Here is a 20,669-nt window from a genome sequence, read left to right as displayed (position 1 = left end):
GTACAAATTCATAAACATTATCTTACTAAATTTAAAGTACTTTCCTCTGAGCTCTGCAAACAGCAATTTTCAAAACACTTTAATATGAATGTTATTTTATGCTTTTTATTAAAATAGTATTTAATTATTCCTATATGATCATTGGTATTTTTACTACTATTATAAAGACAACTGCCATTCTTTAAATCAAACTTTAAAGATAAAATTTAATGAAAGTTCAAAAGGGTAACATTTAGTAAAAGTGCTTTGCTAATTCTCTAAGAGAAAGCCTATATATAGACTAAAAAGGCAAAAGGGAACACTGAAATACAAAATTACCTTCCCATTCATCTTTGATGTGATCTCTGACATTCAGATTGATGGTAACGTCTGCACGAACTCGGGTTGGCCAGTTTTCACCTATATTGGGTTTGGCAACCTCAACGACAGTGAAAGCCACAATGGGCTGGGCCATTCGTGCCCAACCGCCAAACACTACACCGCCATACTCAGACTGCCTGAAAGCCAAAGAAGTGGATGATTACTCAAACAAAATATAACTTTTCCCCAATTTTTGGACAAGTACACTATTAAGTAAGAATAAATGTTTAGCTAGTAGTTAAGTCCCAACAGTAGTAACTCTTATTTCCAAACTTAAAAAAACACACAACTAAGTCTCAATATATCGGGAATTTATATGGTAGGGTGATACAGGCAAACATGGTCTAGGAAACAAAGGGAAGTAGGGGAACATCCCCCATATCCCCTGGGAAAAAAACAATAACTCTATATACATAAGAGCTGAACCATTTTGTCAAAGAATGAAATAATCCAGCACATTTAGTTCTATTTTATATTCTTATCCTTTCCCACTGTTCATCAAGATAGTCTGAATTGTTTATGTTTTATCTTATGTAGTGTAAGTTTTTCTGCAGCTGTTTCAAAAACATTTTTGAACAAGGTAGAATTTAAAAAGTTAAAAACAAGCAAATAAATGACAACACCTATGTGCAAATGCCTCCTTAGAGTATAATACTTAAATCATGTAAAAGGTGCTGCCATGGAGTGGGGGGACGAATAATCAAGCTACCTGCAATAACCAGACCCATGAACATGCCAACATTCATTCTTTCTTCTTATATTAGTCTAACTAGTGTTTTAATTTTTACAGTAAATAATATATTTGGGAAATCTGTAACATAAAAACTGCTGCAATTCTCCAACATTGGAAAGTACTGCCAAAAATGACATAATTACAAAATAAACTACATCCTAAGTAAAGGCTTTGGTCAAACAAAAAATTGTCGAACTTCATAACATCAAAGAGTGAAACCAATTAAAAATAAGCAATTTACAATCCAATGATTTGGTTCATACTGGGACAATTTCTAAAAGGATTTACGGGTATCTAAACCCTTTGTAATAACTGTCCTTCACTACCCTCATTTTTTACAACTTTACTGCAGTACTTTACATACCACAAAATTCATTCGTTGGAAAGGTACAATTCAATGATTTTTATTAAATTTATAGAGTTGTGCACCCATTACCATAACCCAATTTTAGAACATTCCCATCATACTCACAAAAGATCCCTTTATCCAACTGCAGTCAATCCTTGTTCCTACCCCCAGGGAAGCACTAATCTAATCTCCCCAATTCTCCCCCCCATGAAGCCCACCTGCAACAGGAAGCATTCAGAGTATAGATTTCTGCCCCTCATAGCGCGTCCTCTCTTACCCTGCTCAGTAGTCTCAGCAGCCTGAAAACATGATCACGAGAGCTATGCAATGCATCAGGATACACGGAACAGAAAGAAGCCCTGTCTCTTTTTAGAAATTGTCATTTTTAACAGTTTTCAATGATGGACTATTAGGACTGAAAATTTAGAAAAAATTAGTATCACAAGTTAACTCCAAAAAGTGAGATTTTCTTCCTCCAGCAGCAAATAATGTAAGTAAAAATAAATCTTTTTATTAATAGAGCATAAAAATTAAGTATTATTGTTTAATTTGGCACTTAAGTAAAATATAAGTGAATTCTATTTGACGAACTGCTACTTAACAAATCCCTACTTTTGCAAAATGGACAAAATTAGGTCCAGAATCAGCATGCAAACGCAAGGTAACCATGAATTCTAAGGCAGCTTTCCAATCAAGCACCTCCTGGGGTCCAAACAACAGGCAATAAAATCAGTAAAGCTGTGGGCAGGGATGAACAGCCAGCGGGGATACAAATCTCACAGTGCTGGCCTGCCTACTGACTCAACTGATTATTAAGTCAAAAATACTTTATGTTGTGTTTTATTGTCTCACCCAGAATAACTATTTACATAATTCATTAAAAAATAAAACTGTGTATGAAATCAAACATGGAGGTGAAAAAAAAACAGATCATAAACACAGTGTCCATGTAGCTCTGTGTAATTAGGAAGGAGAGAAGCCTGGGAGATACCTGACTTGGCTCACATTCCAAGTATGGTAAGCTTTTCATACAGAAAGCAGGATAATTGTATACGTATGTATGGTGTGACTGTAAGGTCACGAAAACTCATTTTACAGAACTATTTTACTCACTTATAGTCACCAGTGATATATAACATATCTCCATCAATTTCATACTCAGAATGAAATAGTGAATGAAGGGTATTTACCGAAAGTCAGTCGTTATCTAAAAAGCAAAACTGCCCTTCACAAACCTCATAATGCAGAGCGGCCTACCATACCTAGAATGGAAGTTTTTCTTAGCTAAAGAAATTAGCTAGAGGAATGAGCTAACAGCTGGGGAGTCGAGCTTAAGCAGAAGAGCTCTCCAAATAACAAGACCTACTCAACCAGCCCTAAAAGTAAATGCTGAAGATTTAGTCTCTTCAAGACAACTGATGGACGGAAGACCAGGGAAGACTTTGCAACGTTCCATTCCATGCAGTGTTCAGTCAGGCCCCTCATCTCCTGCCAGGTTCCTTAGAGAGGCTGACTGAGAGGACAGGTGACAGCCACGAGAGAGGCTGGGGGACCAGAACAATGCTTTACTGTAAGATTTTCCAAGGACTTAAAACTGTCCTGCCCTAGTACAGGCCTGCCGGCCAGCCCATATCCTTTCCTTATTACCCTTTGCTAATGCCCAACCTACTCCCCTCTACAAACCAACCCCCTCACAAAGAGGGATGACCTCCCCTCCTTTATCCCCAGTCCCACCCCAAGGACCCAGATACCTATTTTATATTTCAGCCCTTTTAATATATTCTAATTCTCATTAAAGAATTTCTCAGAGTAAATATCTCACATTTTGGAGGGCAGCTTTACGCCAGGTATACTACCTAAATATACTCTCGAGGTTTCTGACAGAAGTGTGTCAGCCACTGTTTGCATCTCTTCATTGTAAGTAGAACCAATCGACTAACCATGGCTTCATTCTGCTGACGCTATCCTCGATGTCTTGCCTAATTTCATAAGTTGATTCTAAGCGGAAGAGATTAAAATTCCGTAGGAGGTAATCATGAAGAGTCAAAAACTGCAAATTCAACTTGGGAAGAGCAAGACAACCTGAAAAGGAAAATAATATCCATATTTGAATTTTTTTTTTATAATTAGACACATCTGCTCTCTATATAAAAAAGGCATCACAGACTTGGTAAGACTCTAATTTAATAATGTCTAAAATACAGCATATTTAATAAGGTTTCATTTTTATTTCCTCACAGAACTGAAACCAAGTTAACAAATGCTGCCTATTATGCACTGGAAATAAAGGGTGGTTTTCATTAATACATGTAACCTAACTATCAATGATTCATCTGGAAACAGTACTTCTAAAAAGTACCTGCATATACTTTAGTGCAATCTCCAGCAGTTTAAAAAGTCTTCCTTTACCACCTAATTAACACTTGGCAAATCTCAAAATGAATAATGCATATACTTAACTTAGCACAAGACAAAATTACCAAGAAAACTGAATTGGTATACTACACTGCATAAATCTATCTCCAATGATCACTACTGAGCTCTGAATGAACCGGTGCCTTTTTGCTAGACTTTAAGGGTAAGGCACTGACTATATACTATTCCTGGAGTTACTTCCCTTCTCTGACTGTATTAAATAAACAATATTCTTTCCATTATCCTCAGTTAACACAACTTCCCTTGGATAATAAGTGACCAAGCATTCAACAGCAACACCAGAATGTTAAAAAAAGAACCCAAAACACTTTTTACTGAGAAATCATAAGATTTTCATCATTCCTATCCATATTTACCAAGTCTATAATGCACCTAAAAGCAAGAAACATTGATGTATAAAAATTTCAAATCATTTATGTTAGTAAACTGATTTAAAATCTAATTCAATTGCTTTAAGGCCAGAGGCTGACGGAAAGCAACTCCTTCAACAGCATATTTTTATTAAAAACGACAGAATTAAAATGTCACCATTTTGCAACCCTCACTGAATCAACAAATCTAGGTGTTAAGCAACAGTGGCTACTAATACAACAAAAAGAGAGATAACCAGACATTATGTGCTTTCTGATGAAAAAAACATGCCACCACCAAGAATCTTGTCAAAAAGAGAGAACCTTAGCCTGATCAAACCTCTGCATTCTAGCTGTCAATTTGCAAGAAAAATAAAGAGCAAAGGGACAAGCTGATAGTCAATTAAAAAAATCTAAACTATGCGAAACTATACAGATCAAATAATGCAGGTTCTTCAACAGGAAGAAAAGGAAAAGATACAGGGCATACCTGCAGAGTAAAAGACACGTTTAAAATGTGCAAGAAATGCACAACTGGGTGATAAAACTATAAAAAAAAAAAAAAAAAAAGCAAGATAGTGACGGCTATAAAAGCCTAGAAATAAATGGCCACTTTCCAGTAGAGAGAGGAAGCAGTGATTAGAAAGAGGCACATGGGAGAGTTCTGGGATAGCTGACAAGGTGGTCACAAGGGTTTCATGGGGTTTCCCTTATGATAATTAGTAAAGCTCTATATTTATTTTGCGTGGCTTTCTATATTTGTGTTTATTTTATGACAAACAGGTTTTCAAAGGCAAATTTTACAAAGGTTTTCTTTACAATTCTACATTTCACACTTAGTTTCTCTCCTTGGGAGCTAGAAGCAGTTGGCATGATCATGCAGCAAGAGCCCCATCTTTGCCGATTTCACAGCATCAGATACAGGGCCCACAACACCATCCATCCAGGGCCAATAAAGGACAACGGCAAGACATCAAGTCTCTGAAAACAGCAGTATTACAGTCAAACCATCTGGTGACTAACAGTATTCTGAAATACTTTCATTCTATAAAAGGTGAAAAGACTTAAATTTTGAGAAGTATTCTTTTTCACTTAATATCATTAATCACAGGAATGAAAGAAAAGTAGTATTTTATACCAAGCAAAATATGTTTTAAACTCAGAGACACATCATTGAGTACCAAAAGCTAGATATGACTGTTTACATTTTGAAGGACACAAACTTTTTATTAAAAAGACAACATATTGGGGACGATCCGGTGGCTCAGGTGGCTGGAGCTCCGTGCTCCTAACTCCGAAGGCTGCCGGTTCGATTCCCACATGGGCCAGTGGGCTCTCAACCACAAGGTTGCCAGTTCAATTCCTCGAGTCCCACAAGGGATGGTGGGCAGCGCCCCCTGCAACTAAGATTGAACACGGCACCTTGAGTTGAGCTGCCGCTGAGCTCCTGGATGGCTCAGTTGGTTGGAACGCGTCCTCTCAACCACAGGTTGCCGGTTCGACTCCCACAAGGGATGGTGGGCTGCGCCCCCTGCAACTAGCAACTGCAACTGGACCTGGAGCTGAGCTGCGCCCTCCACAACTAAGACTGAAAGAACAACAACTTGAAGCTGAACAGCACCCTCCACAACTAAGATTGAAAGGACAACAACTTGACTTGGAGAAAAAGTCCTGGAAGTACTCACAGCTCCCCCAATAAAGTCCTGTTCCCTTTCCCCAATAAAATCTTAAAACAAAAAAAAAGACAACATATTTTTACATGGTATTTGTCTTTTTGGGATTTGTTAGTTAAAAAGATGTCATACATATATTGGTCATAAATGCTTTTAGTATGAACAAAATTAGAAAAGCGAGAAAACAATGCATTGATCACTATCAGAACATTAAAAGGTATGAAGACCGCCTATTCTGAAATCCAGTCTAATTTTAGTACACTGGGTTTATTTTAGTTATGGCTCCAAGATATGACTCTGAAGTAACAATTTTTCTTTTAAATCAATGTAGCAATACTTATACTGGTGATGTCTTTAAAATAGCCACATTTCTTCTAATAATAATAGTGCTGTTCAAAAGATTTCTTGCAATTTTTAAAAAATATGTCTTGAAAATGTGTCAGAATGCAGTTTGGCATGTACTCAATTGTGGCGAATTCTCATCCTTATAGTGAAAGCATTTAGAAAAAAAACCTGTTGAAATAGGAAGATGAACAAACTAGGCAATACCATTTTGAATAAAAACTAATGGGGGGGGGGGTATTACCAACTAATGACACTGTCTCTTTTTTCATTATTTTGGTGGTCATCTGGCTCTACAAGGAATTCAAACAAGCCTCCAAGCACTACCAAACAAAGCCTATGGTGACATAATGAAAAAGCTACACTTGCTGTGTTATTACATCTCCTTAAAACAGTTTTTTTGCTTTACAGTCATATTTCACAGGATCTCTCTCTGTCTCTTTCGCGCGCACACACACACGGGCATGGTTTAAAATAAAAATCCTTAATGCTAAGCATTCAAAATACTGAATAGTTCCTAGCTTCTAAAGTTGAACTTAAGGGTATCATAAAATTATCCTAATGTATATAGTACATAGGAACATTTTCATTTACATATGAATTCTAAACTAAATTTCATGTTACACTCGGATCCTGTACTTCTTTATCATACCTTCCCCTGAATAGTACTCAGTCGGGACAATATTTTCATCCCATATGATTTTCTCAGTTGGATACAAAGGCATCTGGTTCAACTGCTGAATCTGAGAAATTCGACGTTCATGACGAGATACCTAAAAGAAACAAGTCCAGGCAGAAAGTTAGAAGCATGTTTTTTCAATCCAAATAATTTATGGAGAAATTCACCAAAAGTATGGAATGAGAAGTTTCATGTTTTTCAGTTACAGTAGTGCTTAACAAGAGACTTTTTACCCCTTTTTCCATTTTTTCCCCCATAAATCAAAGATGAAGGTGATATCAAATTGTGATGGTCTTTGGAATCAGACAGATCTGAGTTCAACTCCCAGCACCCCTACTTGTGAGCTACGTAAAAGCGGGGCAAGTTACCTGAGCTTCCCTGAACTTACTATCCTTTTCAGTGAAAAAGATAAAACGCTACTCACCTCAGGCTTCTTATGAAAGTGAAATGGAAGACCAGAAAACAGTATCAAAGTGCCTGGCACATGCCAAGATCTTAGAAACCATAGCACTTAGCTTTCACCAATGTAAGCCAAAAAACAGAGCCCTAAATCCTAGGTTATGGTTCTCATTCTTGTACTAACTTGCTAAACAATCTAGGAAAGTTTACTGACAAACTGACGGCAGTCTTCTTTGTAAAACGAGGTGGACTTGATGATCCCGATGTACTCTTCCACTGTTAACACTAGAGAACTCTATCTCAAAACCAGATGTAAGTGTATTACCCAATTAACAGATGCTAACATAATTATATATTTGAAAAATACATCGCATTCTCTCCAGTAGACATAGTATTACTTTAGGAAAGAAGATAGTGTGATGTTATTTAACCTATGTGTGCTTTTCAAACTTTAATCATAATTTAGACCCTAAAGAAATCCTTAAGGAGAAGGAAGAAATGAAAGATAATGCTGGAGCATTACAAATTTTTAAAACTGCTTTCTTTTGGCGTAACTACTTAAATTTTAAGAATGCAATCTTAGTAGCTGTAAGACCCTAAAAGGCACAGGATGAACTTTATACTCAAACCTATTTTCCATTAGAAAGACTCCTAAAAACAATCCCTCATTTCTTTCTAGAGTAAGGATTTATTAATCCCCAAAACCTGATTGACAAGAGAAGATTTTACAGTGTCAGAAAACAGGACAAGGAATTTTTTAAAAGTACTTGTAGTCAGAGACAATGAAAAGTGATTTGTAAGAAGGGAAAGATGGTGACCCAGACCCAGGACATACATTTCATACAAGTAAATAGCTTGATAAAAAGTATTTCCATAGTTAAATTAATTCAAAATCCTTCCCAAGAATTTCTCTCCAAATGGCACTTAAACACCTGTCACTAGGCTTAAAACACCTGCTACAAATAGTTTTCTGTTACTGCCCCCAAAACTAGCATATAATCTTCCTTTCTACAGTTAGGGATTGTATTTTATATCCTACATTAAAAGTATTAGATTGGAATATAAGTCACAAAACTGTGTGCCCGTTACTGTCTCACGTGTGTAAAAAATGTACATACACATCCACGTAGGGCATGTTTGTATAGGTATTAAAAAAGTCTGAAACATGAAAAATGACCCAACCTTTTGGCAGTCAGGAAACAAAAATTAAAACCCCTATTACTTTTTTACTCGTGAGACTGGCAAAAATCAGGATGACTCATAACATTTAGTGCTGGTAGGAGCTTGAGGAGACATACTTTAATATATTGTTGGTGGGAACATATACCTTTTGGAAGATAATACGTATGGCTTCATCTTTTATCTTTTAAGTAAGCACAGGCTTCAATCAAATAATTTCATTTCTAGGTACCTCTCCTAAATATCCACAGATGAGTACAAGGACAGGTACGAGGATTGCATCATTATTTGTAATAATGAACATAGCAAACAAGCTAAATTTTCATAGTGGGACTATGGTTAAATACTCATCTAGTTAATGAAATATTTTACTGAAATTAAAAATAAGGTATATCACTTCCCTTCAATTTTGCTTTGAACCTAAAACTGAATTAAAAAAATAAAACTTTACCTAAAAAAGTATAGTTTGAGAATTAAAGCCCTCATTTCCTGAAATGATTGAGAAATCCTTTAGAATTCTGAAACCACTAAGCTCGTGATAACTTACTCTACTTCTAAAATTTCCTGAATTTTCTAGTGATAAAGGTATGGTTTAAGGGACTATAGTTAAATAATAATTTTTAAAATCAACAGTTAGATAGATATGAACATATATGTATTATCTGTATCTGTGTGTGTGTGTGACTGTGACCTCTCAAAGGCAGGAATGGCACCAGCTATATGTATCCCCAATGCCTGAATTCAGTGACTGACTTAGAAGTTGCTCATAAATGTTTTCATGGAATGAATTCATGTCATAAAGCTGTTGTAAGAGGTAAAAGACTTGAGAAAAGAAATCCAAGAGATGAGAAAAGAAGTCTGATAAAATCAAATGATGATATAATTTCAAAATGGGAATTATCTACCTAATCTTTAATCTGGAAAAAAATCTGTACCATCTACATCTTTAAGAATGGTTCGAAAAACTCAGGAAAACCACATGCAAAATTCAAACAACATTAATATGTATTTACCAGCAATTCTAGAAGAAATTCTTTATCAAAAGTTGTGTCTTCAGTTTTAGGAAGAGTTGGTAACAAGCAGAGGTATGATGCCACCTGGTGGAGTGTATTTGAACTGCAGAATAAAGAATATTTAAATCAGATTATTCTTAACCACTTACTTCACTTTTGAAACATGTCATTTTACAGACTGCCTAAAAGGTTTTACCTAATAATTATAATTCTATGACATGAGTAGCAACTGTGAAAAATCAGCAATGAAAGTTAAACCCCTAATACAAGGTTTTCAAAGTGTCTTCTGCAAACCTCTTCTGGTCCCTAAGATCCTTTCAGGGAGTCTGCAAGGACAACACTTTTTTATATTAATACTATGGCATTATTTGTGTCCCCCCCACCACTGTCTTTACAGATACAGTGACAGTGCAAAAGCAATGGTGGGTAAAATAGCTGGCACGGATCAAATTGGTGGCACCACCCAGTGCTATAAGTAGTCCTAGCATTCTTCCCCACCACATACAGTTTAAAAGAAAACAAAAAATCAGTTTTGAGAATGTCCTTGATAAAGCAGCAAAACATTATTAATGTTATTAAACTTGGACTCTTATCTGTTCTTTTAAAAATTCTGCGTGACCGAATGGGGAGTACACATTTTGTACACAATGTTTATTTGAAATAACTGACAAACTTGAATCAACGGCAAAAAAATTTCAAATTTGAACAAAATAAACCTGTAACTTCAAGGAAAACAACTGACAGCATTTGTTGCTAAAGATAAAGTTTAATTCCAAGTGACAAACTGGAATTTTGGAAAACTAGCATTTTGTCACTATGAGCTTGACGGCTTTCCACTGTTTAACTACAATCGAATCTTCTATCCCCAAATTCCCTCACTCTGTCCCAGTCCCTGGTAACCACTAATCTGTTTTCAATCTCTTTCCAGACTTTGCTTTTTCCAGAAAGTTAAGTAAGTGGAATCATACATTATGTAGCCTTTTGACACTGGTTGCTTTCACATAGCATAGTGCATGTGAGTTTCACACACATTGTTGTGTGGTATCTGTGGTTTGGTTCCTTTTTGTTGCTGAGTAACAATAAGTCCATTATATGGATATATCAGTGTGTTTATTCATTCTTCAGTTAAAAATATTTGTGTACCCCAGTTTTTGAAAAGTATAAATAAAGCCACTCTACACATTTCTGTACAGATTTTTGTGTGAATATAAGTTGTCATTTCTCTTGGGTATGTCTGTGAGAACACTAGATTATAAAGTGCATGTTTAACTTTACAAGAAGCTGTCAAATTTTTCCCAAGTGTCACTACCATTTCGAATTCCCATCAGCAGTGTATGAAAATTCCAGTTGCTCCACATCCTTGTCAAGAGCCAATACCCTGCTGTTTTTATATACAATTCTAATAGGCATGTCATGGTATGTCAGTATGATTTAAATTTTTATTTCCCAAATGACTAACGATGCTGAGCATCTTTCTGAAGGCTTACTGAAATCTGTTATCTTCTTGGGTGCATGAAGTATCTGTTCAAATCTATAGCTATTTTTTTTAATAAGTTGTTTTCTGAGCCCTGTGGATACCAGTCCATCATCAGAGAGGTGTTCAGCCAATATTTTCTCCCAGTTTGGGGTTTGTCTTTTCATTCTCTTAATGTCTTTCAAACAGAAGTTTTAAATTTTGAAAAAGTCTAATCTATCATATTTTTCCTTTATGTATTGTGCTTTGGTGTCTACAGAATCTTTGCACAAACCACAATCACCAAGATTTTCTCCTATATTTCCTATAAGCTTTAGCTTTGATATTTAGGTCTATGATTCATTTTCAGTTAATCTGTATATATCACATGAGATATGTGTCAAGTTTCATACCTTCCTTCATACCTTCCATATAGATGTCCAATTATTCCAGCACCACTGCTGAAAAGATTGTCCTTTTTCCATTGAGTTGCCTTGGCACCTTAGCCAAAAATCAACTAACCACATATGTGTGGTCTATTTCTAAGCTTGACTGGTTCTAGTGATCTGTATGTCTGTCATTTTTTCAATACCATAATGTCTTGGTTACTGTAACTACTTAGTAAGTCTTGAAATAAAGGACTGGAAATCCTCCAACTTTACTCTTTTTCAAAATGGTTTTGGCTATTCTAGTTCCTTTGCCTTTCCACATTAGTTGTAGAATAAGTTTATAAAGTTCTATAAAATATCTTGCTGGGATTTTGACTGGAACTGAATTTTATTTACAGATCAATTTGGGCAGAATTCACACCTTAACTGAGTCCTCTCATCCATGAGCAAGGAATATCTTTCCATTTTTAAAATTAATTCACTTTAATTGCACAGACTTCCTTAACATGGTTTCAGATATCACACTAAAATTAACTTTTAAGAAACCATCACTTTTAAGTTTTGATTAGTATCAAAGAATATTCCCAATTATTTGGAAAAGCTATTAAAATACCCCTCCTTCTATGTAATGCTGAATTTTCTTCATTTACTTCAACCCAAACAGTATCTCACAACAAACTGAACCTAGGAGATTGGCAAAACCAACTGTCTTTGAGTAAGCCATTCATTAGAGATTTTCAAAATTACAAAGCAATGCCACTCTTTTCACTGTGTATTTTTTCATTTTGAAGAATATATTTTTCATTAACATATAATACGTTTTAATTAACTTTTTAAATAAATATTTAAATTTTTCTAGTTTCAACTTCTAATACAGTAAATATAATGGCTATAATCCACTCTTTGAGAACTTTTAAAATAATTCTTAAGAGTATAAAGGAGTTATATGGGCAAAAATAAATTTCTAAGATGGATTATGTAGCCTAATTAAATGTAAAAAAATAAATCTACAATAGCATTTTAAAAATATAAGACAATATTTTTTGTAATGTTATGATGGCCTTCTATATAAAGCATCTGTTATTGTTAAAAGATGAACAGATGTGACTAAAAATTTAAAACATCTGTAAATAACAAAGTATACCATAAACAAAGTTTAAAAATTAAGTGAGAAACTGAAGAAAATAATTGCAACACAAATTAGACAAAATATTAGTATCCAGAATACATAAAGATTCCATTTAAAAAATCAACAAAATGACAAGTAATGGAATACAAAATAGCAAAGGATAATAATAAGAAAGTTACAGGAGAAATGCCAATTGCCAAGGAAAATACGGAGTATGATCTAAAAATATAGTGAATACTTGAATTAAAAAAAATTATTACAGTAAATGACACATTGCCATTAATCTCCCTCAAAATACTCCCCCTTGCTTCAAACACACTTATCCCATGGTTCTCGCCACTTTCTGAAGCAGTTCTGGAAATCTTCTTTTGTGAGTGTCTTTAGTTGTGCTGTCGTGGCTGCCTCGATGTCCTGAATTGATTCAAAACATTTACCTTTCATGGTCATTTTGACTTTGACAGCAGCCAGAAGTTGCTGCTGTCAGATCTGGTGAATAAGGTGGATGAGGACACACCGTAATGTTTTTATTTGACAGAATTGCCATACCAGAAGCGATGTGTGACACAGAGCATTGTCATGATGAAGGATGAAGTAAAGACACTCACAAAAGAAGACTTCCAGAACTGCTTCAGAAAGTGGCAGGAATGATGGGATAAGTGTGTTTGAAGTGAGGGGGAGTGTTTTGAGGGGGATTAATGACAACGTGTCCTTTACCGTAATAAAATTTTTTTTAATTTAAACATTCACCATATTGTTTGATCACACCTCATATATTTCAATTGAAATCTATCCCTGTATCTGTGCAACCATATTTTACTTGCATGTAAGTGGCTTGGTGTCACTCATTTTAGGGGATCCTTTGTTGACGTCTTTGTATAGGCTCAATGCTTTCTGCAACACGTTGCCATCAATTGGAACACATTTTCTGTTTGTGTCTTCCATCTACAAATTTAATGCCTTTTCCACCTTAACTAAACATTTATCACAGTAATACTGTGGCCATAACTTTTGCAGTTTGAGGCCAAAACTAGCATAAATTTCTTTTTCCTTCTTCACAATTCTAAGACTCACAATTTCAAGATCAAAGATTTGTTCCACAGATCTTAGCAAATTCAGCATACATTTTTTTTCTCATTTTATTAAGTCGAGAACTTTCACCTTTTCACTTAAAGGAAGCACTTTATGACTTCTCTTTGGCACTGAATTGCCATCATCACTAGTCTTGTGCTTTGGGGCCATTATTAAGTAGAATAAAGGTTACTTGAACACAAGCTCTGTGATACTGTGACGGACAACCTGTCAACCTCATTACTGATATGGCTACTAAGTCACTAATGGGCGGGTAGAGTATACAGTATGGATATTATACCGGACAAAGCAATGATTCACATCCTGGGCAGGATGGATCAAGACAGTATGCAATTTAAAACTTATGAATTGTTTATTTCTGTAATCTTCCATTTAAGATTTTTGGACCACAGACAACCCAGATAACTGAAACTGCAAATAGGAAACTGTGGATAAGAGGGGACTGCTGTATGAACATTTTTTGGTTTCTGCTGTATGTTATTTATAACTAATGGGATACCAGCTTTGTTCTTGTCTAAGAAAAATTTAAGATTTAGGAAAACTGCATGTCATGAAACATGTAGGTTTTACCAAGGAAAAAAAAGATGAATAATTATACTTAAACGACTCAAGGATACCAAAGGCAAGAGACAAGCACTAGTAGCATAACAAGTAATATTACTTAAAATAGTGCAAAATGATTAAAAGCAAAACAGAAAATTAAAATTCAATTTCCCCTTCCAGTTACCTTACCTAAGAGGTCCAAAAAACTTGATCAAGGATTCCCGAGTATCTACTTCTGCCACATTTGAGAGGGCAAAATCATAGAGTTCAGGGAAATGTGCAAAAGCAGCTCTCTAGAAAAGAACAGCAAAAAAAAATAACAACAAAAAATCAGTAATTTATGTCTACCTATTGCTACTATCAACAATTTATATTATATAATGGAAATATATTTTTAAATATTACTATACTTCTTTTTTATATGCTTTTCACATGTGACCTCTGGCTTATTAAGCCAGAAGCATTAAATACAATGGGGAAAAAGCTAGAATTGTTCCAGCAAGGATGAAAAAAACCCAAGAGTCAATGTTTAGTTTTTTATTTCTAAAATTCGACTTTGTATATACATGAAAGCCAGGTTCATTGACAGGAGGGGAGGAAAACGAAACACTTTATTACCAAGAACTGGCCTAACAAAACTAAAAGGAAGTTTTAGTTTTCAGGGAAAATTCCCATTAAAGCAATAGCTGAGGAAGAAGCCAAAAGCATGGTTGCTTGTGTTCTGCTTTACTGTGGAATCCTGGAAAGAGAGGACCTCGCTGGGTAACCCCCCAACCAACGTGGGATAAGCTGCAACAAAACAGAAATAGCTGCATTACGTTCATTTGATAAGAAAGTGTAAGATGATGCTAGTCTTCCTTAACGCCATGTAGCACAGAGAAGACCCAGAAGTTTTTCATGTACTCCATGGTGGATCACACACACGGCTGCCAAGGTTGTGAATGAAGCTGCCATGGGATTCCCACAGGCAATAGCAAAATGACCCTGCAATCCAAGCCCGAGGTGAGCTGTCTACGCTAGGAAATAAATGAGAGTTAGCTCTCAGAATTCCACACCACCAAGAACAACAATGGGGCCTCGTTGGGCTGAGGAGACAGCCCAACTCCTCAGGAGCAATCATCATGCCTGCCTGTGCCACGGGAACAGACCACATGCCACACCAGCGATGGTCACTTCAAGGACTGAGGCAGAAGGACAAAAGCACTAACGCTCTGAGAAAAGCAAGGAAAGACGTCTAAGCTGGGACAGCGTGCAGATCACTCCTCTTACAAACAACGAGGCTATCTTAGTGTCTCCATGTATCCAGAGGCCATTTTGGGAAAGAAGAGGGAGGGCAGAGACTCCTTGAGAGATAATGAAAATGTTTATGAAAGACAGGTGAACTTAAGTTTGACTGAGTCTTTACCCAAAAAATGACCTTTTAAAACAAAAAGAACTGAATTACTTTAAAATGACAAAAAAACTTCTTGCCACCAGAGGAAATGGCAGTCAAGAGCAAGATAGGATCAATAACAGAACACAAAAGTATTTTTTTCACATCTGAGCTTTATTGGTAAATTGCAGCCCCATTATCTCTGTTTATCTTTAAGAGTACAAAATGCTTACACTACTTGTCATATTGAAATATTCTTTCATAAAATAAAACTGACATTTAAATGCACCGAATTGGCCCAGTTAACTAATATTTCTGAGTGTCAAATACCAATATTCTGTTTCTCAGGAGGAGGCTTATGAAAGAAGGCATTTTATTTCAAATTCATCAGAATTAGGACTATTTTAAGAGTTCAAGATGAAAACACTATTAAAGGAATACCTTTTTCTGTTTGTACTATACAAAACTTAAATTATTCATGACCCGACTTTATGGAGCAGAAGCAAAGGCTACAATACGTTTCAATTACCTGCAGAGAAGTAATTCTATCATAGTGAATCGTAGTCATCTCATTCTCTGTCAGAGCATTTCCCGTCTGGTCATTAATCTCAAAGCCAGTATAGAACTTAAGCATGTCCAAAAGCTAAAAGGATACATTTAAATTAATAAGCTGTGTGAACATAAGAGCAAGAGAGCATGAACAAAAACTATTTATTAAAAATAATAAACAAGTCCATATACTTTCTCAGAGGTGCTGGAAAACTCTGGAGCGTAAACATTGCAATACACGTTTTAGAACATACCCAAATGTTTGACTTCAGTGAGAATAGGTATTACATATGCCTTTTGAGTGAACTGTTAAGTCTATTTCATATACATAGTCTACTTATACACAGAACTTAAAACACCTATCTCAGTAGTAAACAGACATTAAGGATCTAATCAAAGGAAGCCAAAATTTTAATGAAAAAAAATTATCTACGTCATTGCAAACTTATAGAGCTATACCTCCAGAAGGCACTCCTGAGGTGCTTTACTTACACCACTTAGTATTTTCTGAATGAGGGTTTCGGAATTTATAATTGGAGCTACTCTTCCCTATGTGCTGCTTCTATGACAGAAAAACAGCAACGTGGGGAAAGCTAAATAATCTATTCCTTTCCTCAGTCTCCATGGCCACTGAGCCCTTCCTTTGGCTTAGTTCCTAGTGTTAGAGAAAGGCCTGCCCTGTGGCTGTAGCAACAGAGTCCACTGGCTGCCTTCACCCCAAATATTTATATTATTCTTAACTCTAATGTGTGGCAGATCAGATATTAGGATTTAATATATGCAGCAATTACTGGGATTTAATGAGAATAAGGAAAAAAAGAATGTTCACAGATACAAGATAAAAGATTTCTTAAAATATGTAAACACAAAAATTGTCACTCTAACTATGATCTCATTGAAACGCAAGTGTGAGTAGTTTGTTAGAAGATTTTTCTTCTGGATGACACTACAGGAAATGCAAAACCATAATACTTCATCTTCCTATCCACGTTAGCAAACAAAGTGCACTGCCTTCCTTCTCAAGGCAGCAGATGAAGCAAATTCTGTTGTATTTTAGTTTAAATAAAGCTTAAATACACTTCTGTGCCACCAACTGCCTCTGCCATCATCTCATGGACAGAGAGCCATGGTATTAGGGCATAGTTCGCCTGAAATAGTAAAATCAAAATATGTGAGTATGTGGAACTACGTTGCACATCATTTAATCCAATAATAAAATCACATATGATTAACAAAAGGTTGTATCATCACAAGAGGCCACCTATACAAGAATGCATTCATTTTGTACATTAAGACTTGATTTTTACTTAAAAATGACTAATTAGGAATGTTCATTATGTAATTCAATATAAAGCAAAACTTACTTTGTGTCATGCCCTGGTACTCCCCGTTGCACGAAAAAGTTCAATTTGGAAATGAAAACAGAAAGTATGTTCAGATACATCAATGCTCACCTGGGAAAAAAGATGGCCATCCTCTTCCCTATGAACAAGATTGGAAAGGTAACAGTGAACCAAAAGGTGGGTGTCATCCAGGATGGTATTAAACCAACGCCTTGTGGGGAGTAGGGCCTAGAAAAAATAAATACCATAGCAGTAAGTCTGCAGGTTCTCTGCAGCTAAAGGTGAAATCTACTGATACGTAACTCAAAAGTGTCAATCACATCCAAAGTACCCTCAACTCTCCCAAAGATACCGTGCACAAAGCAAGATCCGTTGTAAATAAACTCATTGTTAATATGCCTCAGTAAAATACAGTACGTACTGGAAAATAATCTCAGATATCTCAGCCAGTAGTTTTCGAACAAAATCCTATATGAAATCCCAGTATGTACTGTGTGTAGGTTTTAAAAATGGGGCTGCTTTCAGAGAAAAGGGAGTGGGAACCCTGAGTGGAAATTCCTCTTTTGGTTTCTACTTTCTTCATTCCCAATGACAGTCAGCAAGACAGTGCTGAGAAACGGTGACAATCAGTTTGAAAACCACTAATCTAATCAAACACCCTCATTATTTATAGATGAAGTTATGAGATCCTCAGAGGGTATAAATTAGTTATTGGCAAAGCGAGAATCTGAATGAAGATCTCACGAATAATGGCTAGTCCAACACGCTAATCCTCATGTGAAGAAACTACCCTACCTTTCCAGATAAGGAACAAACAGAAAGGATTGTCTTTCAATTACCTGCATTAAAGAGGAAAAGGCAAGGAAATGAATTCTATCTGAACTACACCAAGTCTGCATCTGAACCTTCCATCAAAATCTTTCACCTAATAGTATGAAATCTTTAAGAATCTCAATTTTAAAAATTGACAATAGCAGCTGTATCTTTCTTCATCAATCACATTAGGCACATTTGAAAAAGTGAGATTAAAGAGAAGGCCATAAACCCATGATTTCAGCCACTATTTTAAACTCGATGAAGAGAAAATAAACTGCCATTGCTAAACTCATGTTTAATAACTATATTAAATAATGTTTTTTCTACAAATAGCAGCCATCTGAAAACGTTAAGGGTCAATTGATTTTGAACTTTCTTTTTCTGTGAGACACCTTGAAATAGGTATAAACTAACTGAGGCCAGTTTGAGGTGATAAATATTTCATAGTCATGTGCTTCATCTTAGCCTCCTTATTATACAACAGAAAAGTCACCGCACACTTACCTCTAGATCAATCATAAGTTCAATGAATCTTTCACAGTAATGAACTTTGTCCATAGTGACAGGTTCTAGACATAACAGAGAAAATGTGTTAGAACTTTCTTACTTAGGTCATTCTGTGGTACTGTAACTTAAAATTGGCAGTTATTTAAAACAAGGTCATTTGTCTCTTATTCATCAGGATTGGACTAACTATGATTCAAAAGACATCACTTAGATTTTAAAAACAGGCAGGTCTTACCATTTAGCTCTACAAATGTAAGAAAATGAAAAACCTAGCTTAGGTCAGAAACACATTATAAAAATAAGATTTGCAAAAACATTTTTAAAGTATTAACTTTTACAAATCTGTGCTAAATAATTAGATTTTGAAAAACTTGGATATAAAAACTTGGACATAGAAAGGCATTTTTTTGTAAATACTCAACCTACTTTCCTTACTGTCTTCATATACTAAACTTCTAGGACTTTCATATGCAAAAAAACCACATACATGTATGCATACATGTATACATACAAAGATTATGAGTGGGAAAGATACACACCAAGCTAATTAAAGGTACAATTTTTATGACGTTTTTCCCAGTATATATATTCCTTTTGACATTAAAATGCCAATGACACATAGAATAAAATATTTTTAAATCACTACCTTATTCTATTCATGAGCATTAATGTACGATTTTTTTAATATTTATTTTTGTTTTAAAATAATTACAACCTTGTGACATGACATACTTTCAGAGTACACGTTTGTTTTTCTGTTTTCAAATGCAAGGAAATGGTCTACCATTTTACCAGCTAAAACCATCCTACCAAGATTGTTTCAATTAAAAAGGATAATTTCAGGGTCCTAACTGTTGCTTAGTCCAAGGACTCCCAGCAGGGACTACTGCAGTGCTAGACCTGTAGAAGATACCCTACAAATGCTTAGTAAATCCACTTATCGAATTTATTTGCAGTATACAGGAAAATGGAGGGCTTTATGTGGAAAAAGAAATGTGAATACTTTTGTGACTAACATACAGAACTGTTAACTGGAACTTTTCCATGCCCATAATCCAGACCCTGAAATTACATAACCACAGACCTTCACAGCTGGAAAAGACCATATAGACCATCTATTCTAGCTCTTCATTTTCCAGGTGAGACACTGAGGACCAGAAAAAATGACTTGAAAAAAGTAGAGAACAAAGTAATGGCTGGTAGAAGTGGAGTCCAGGTTTTCTGAGAGGTAGTCTAGGTCAGACAACTGTTGAAACTAAAAAATTTAAAGGAGCAACTTTTAAATTAAATCTATTCAAACCAATCCTCTATTGCTATCTTTTGTACTTATTAAAGTCAAAGGAAAACATTTTTTCCCCAAACTTTAAAAAGTGAGCAAATTCTATGTTCTGTATTTTTATTTATAGCTTGAGAAAATTACTGGCAATGGCCTGTTTAAAATTTGAACATGATGGTTGGTGCTCAACTTCTGAGCCCTGGAGGATAAAGCTGCATGTTTTCAATTAGTTAGCCCTACTGGGCATACTGTTCAAAGTTGAAACCTTGTTATTACAATTTCAGATGTCAATATATCCTTATCATTTGCTTCTTATGTGTATTGTGTGTGTTTTTCATTTGACAGCTGTCCTGACATCTCAGATCATGCAATACAGATTTCCTTTAGAACCAACTGATAAGGACATGTTTTTAATGATTGTAAAATGAAACTACAATTCTTCTTATTCTGTTCAAAATTACTTTTCTATTTCCTAACTGTATAAGCAATCTATGTTTATAGCCTCTCTGAACCAACACACTGTTTTCAACATCTGTTTGTTCCTTTGCCAGCGAGTAAAATTTTGATTGAAGCTCAAGACCAATCTAAGAAATTTTGTTTTCTGACAATATAAACAATAATGGCAACAGTTAGTGGTTTGTAGGTTGTTAAAATCACTGCAGGCCCTATGATGTTGTTGCTGTTACTTGA

The 20,669-nt window shown here is 35.4% G+C and overlaps 1 protein-coding gene across 1 annotated transcript in view; it reads right to left on the bottom strand.

The window, feature by feature from the left end:
* AQR (aquarius intron-binding spliceosomal factor) overlaps nt 1-20,669 on the bottom strand; it is an 87,481-nt gene that overhangs the window by 45,578 nt on the left and 21,234 nt on the right. Inside the window, exons 10-17 of the mRNA XM_019725550.2 lie at nt 18,701-18,765; nt 17,492-17,608; nt 16,018-16,131; nt 14,306-14,409; nt 9,514-9,616; nt 6,896-7,016; nt 3,383-3,524; nt 319-497 (exon numbers count right to left, since the gene is read on the bottom strand). Of these exons, the coding sequence (XP_019581109.2) occupies nt 319-497; nt 3,383-3,524; nt 6,896-7,016; nt 9,514-9,616; nt 14,306-14,409; nt 16,018-16,131; nt 17,492-17,608; nt 18,701-18,765 (945 nt within the window). The remainder of the gene's footprint in view (nt 1-318; nt 498-3,382; nt 3,525-6,895; nt 7,017-9,513; nt 9,617-14,305; nt 14,410-16,017; nt 16,132-17,491; nt 17,609-18,700; nt 18,766-20,669) is intronic.

The sequence above is a fragment of the Rhinolophus sinicus genome, linkage group LG03, assembly GCF_036562045.2.
Source record: "Rhinolophus sinicus isolate RSC01 linkage group LG03, ASM3656204v1, whole genome shotgun sequence".
Taxonomy (NCBI): domain Eukaryota; kingdom Metazoa; phylum Chordata; class Mammalia; order Chiroptera; family Rhinolophidae; genus Rhinolophus; species Rhinolophus sinicus.
This window is presented reverse-complemented; position numbering and strand designations above follow the sequence as displayed.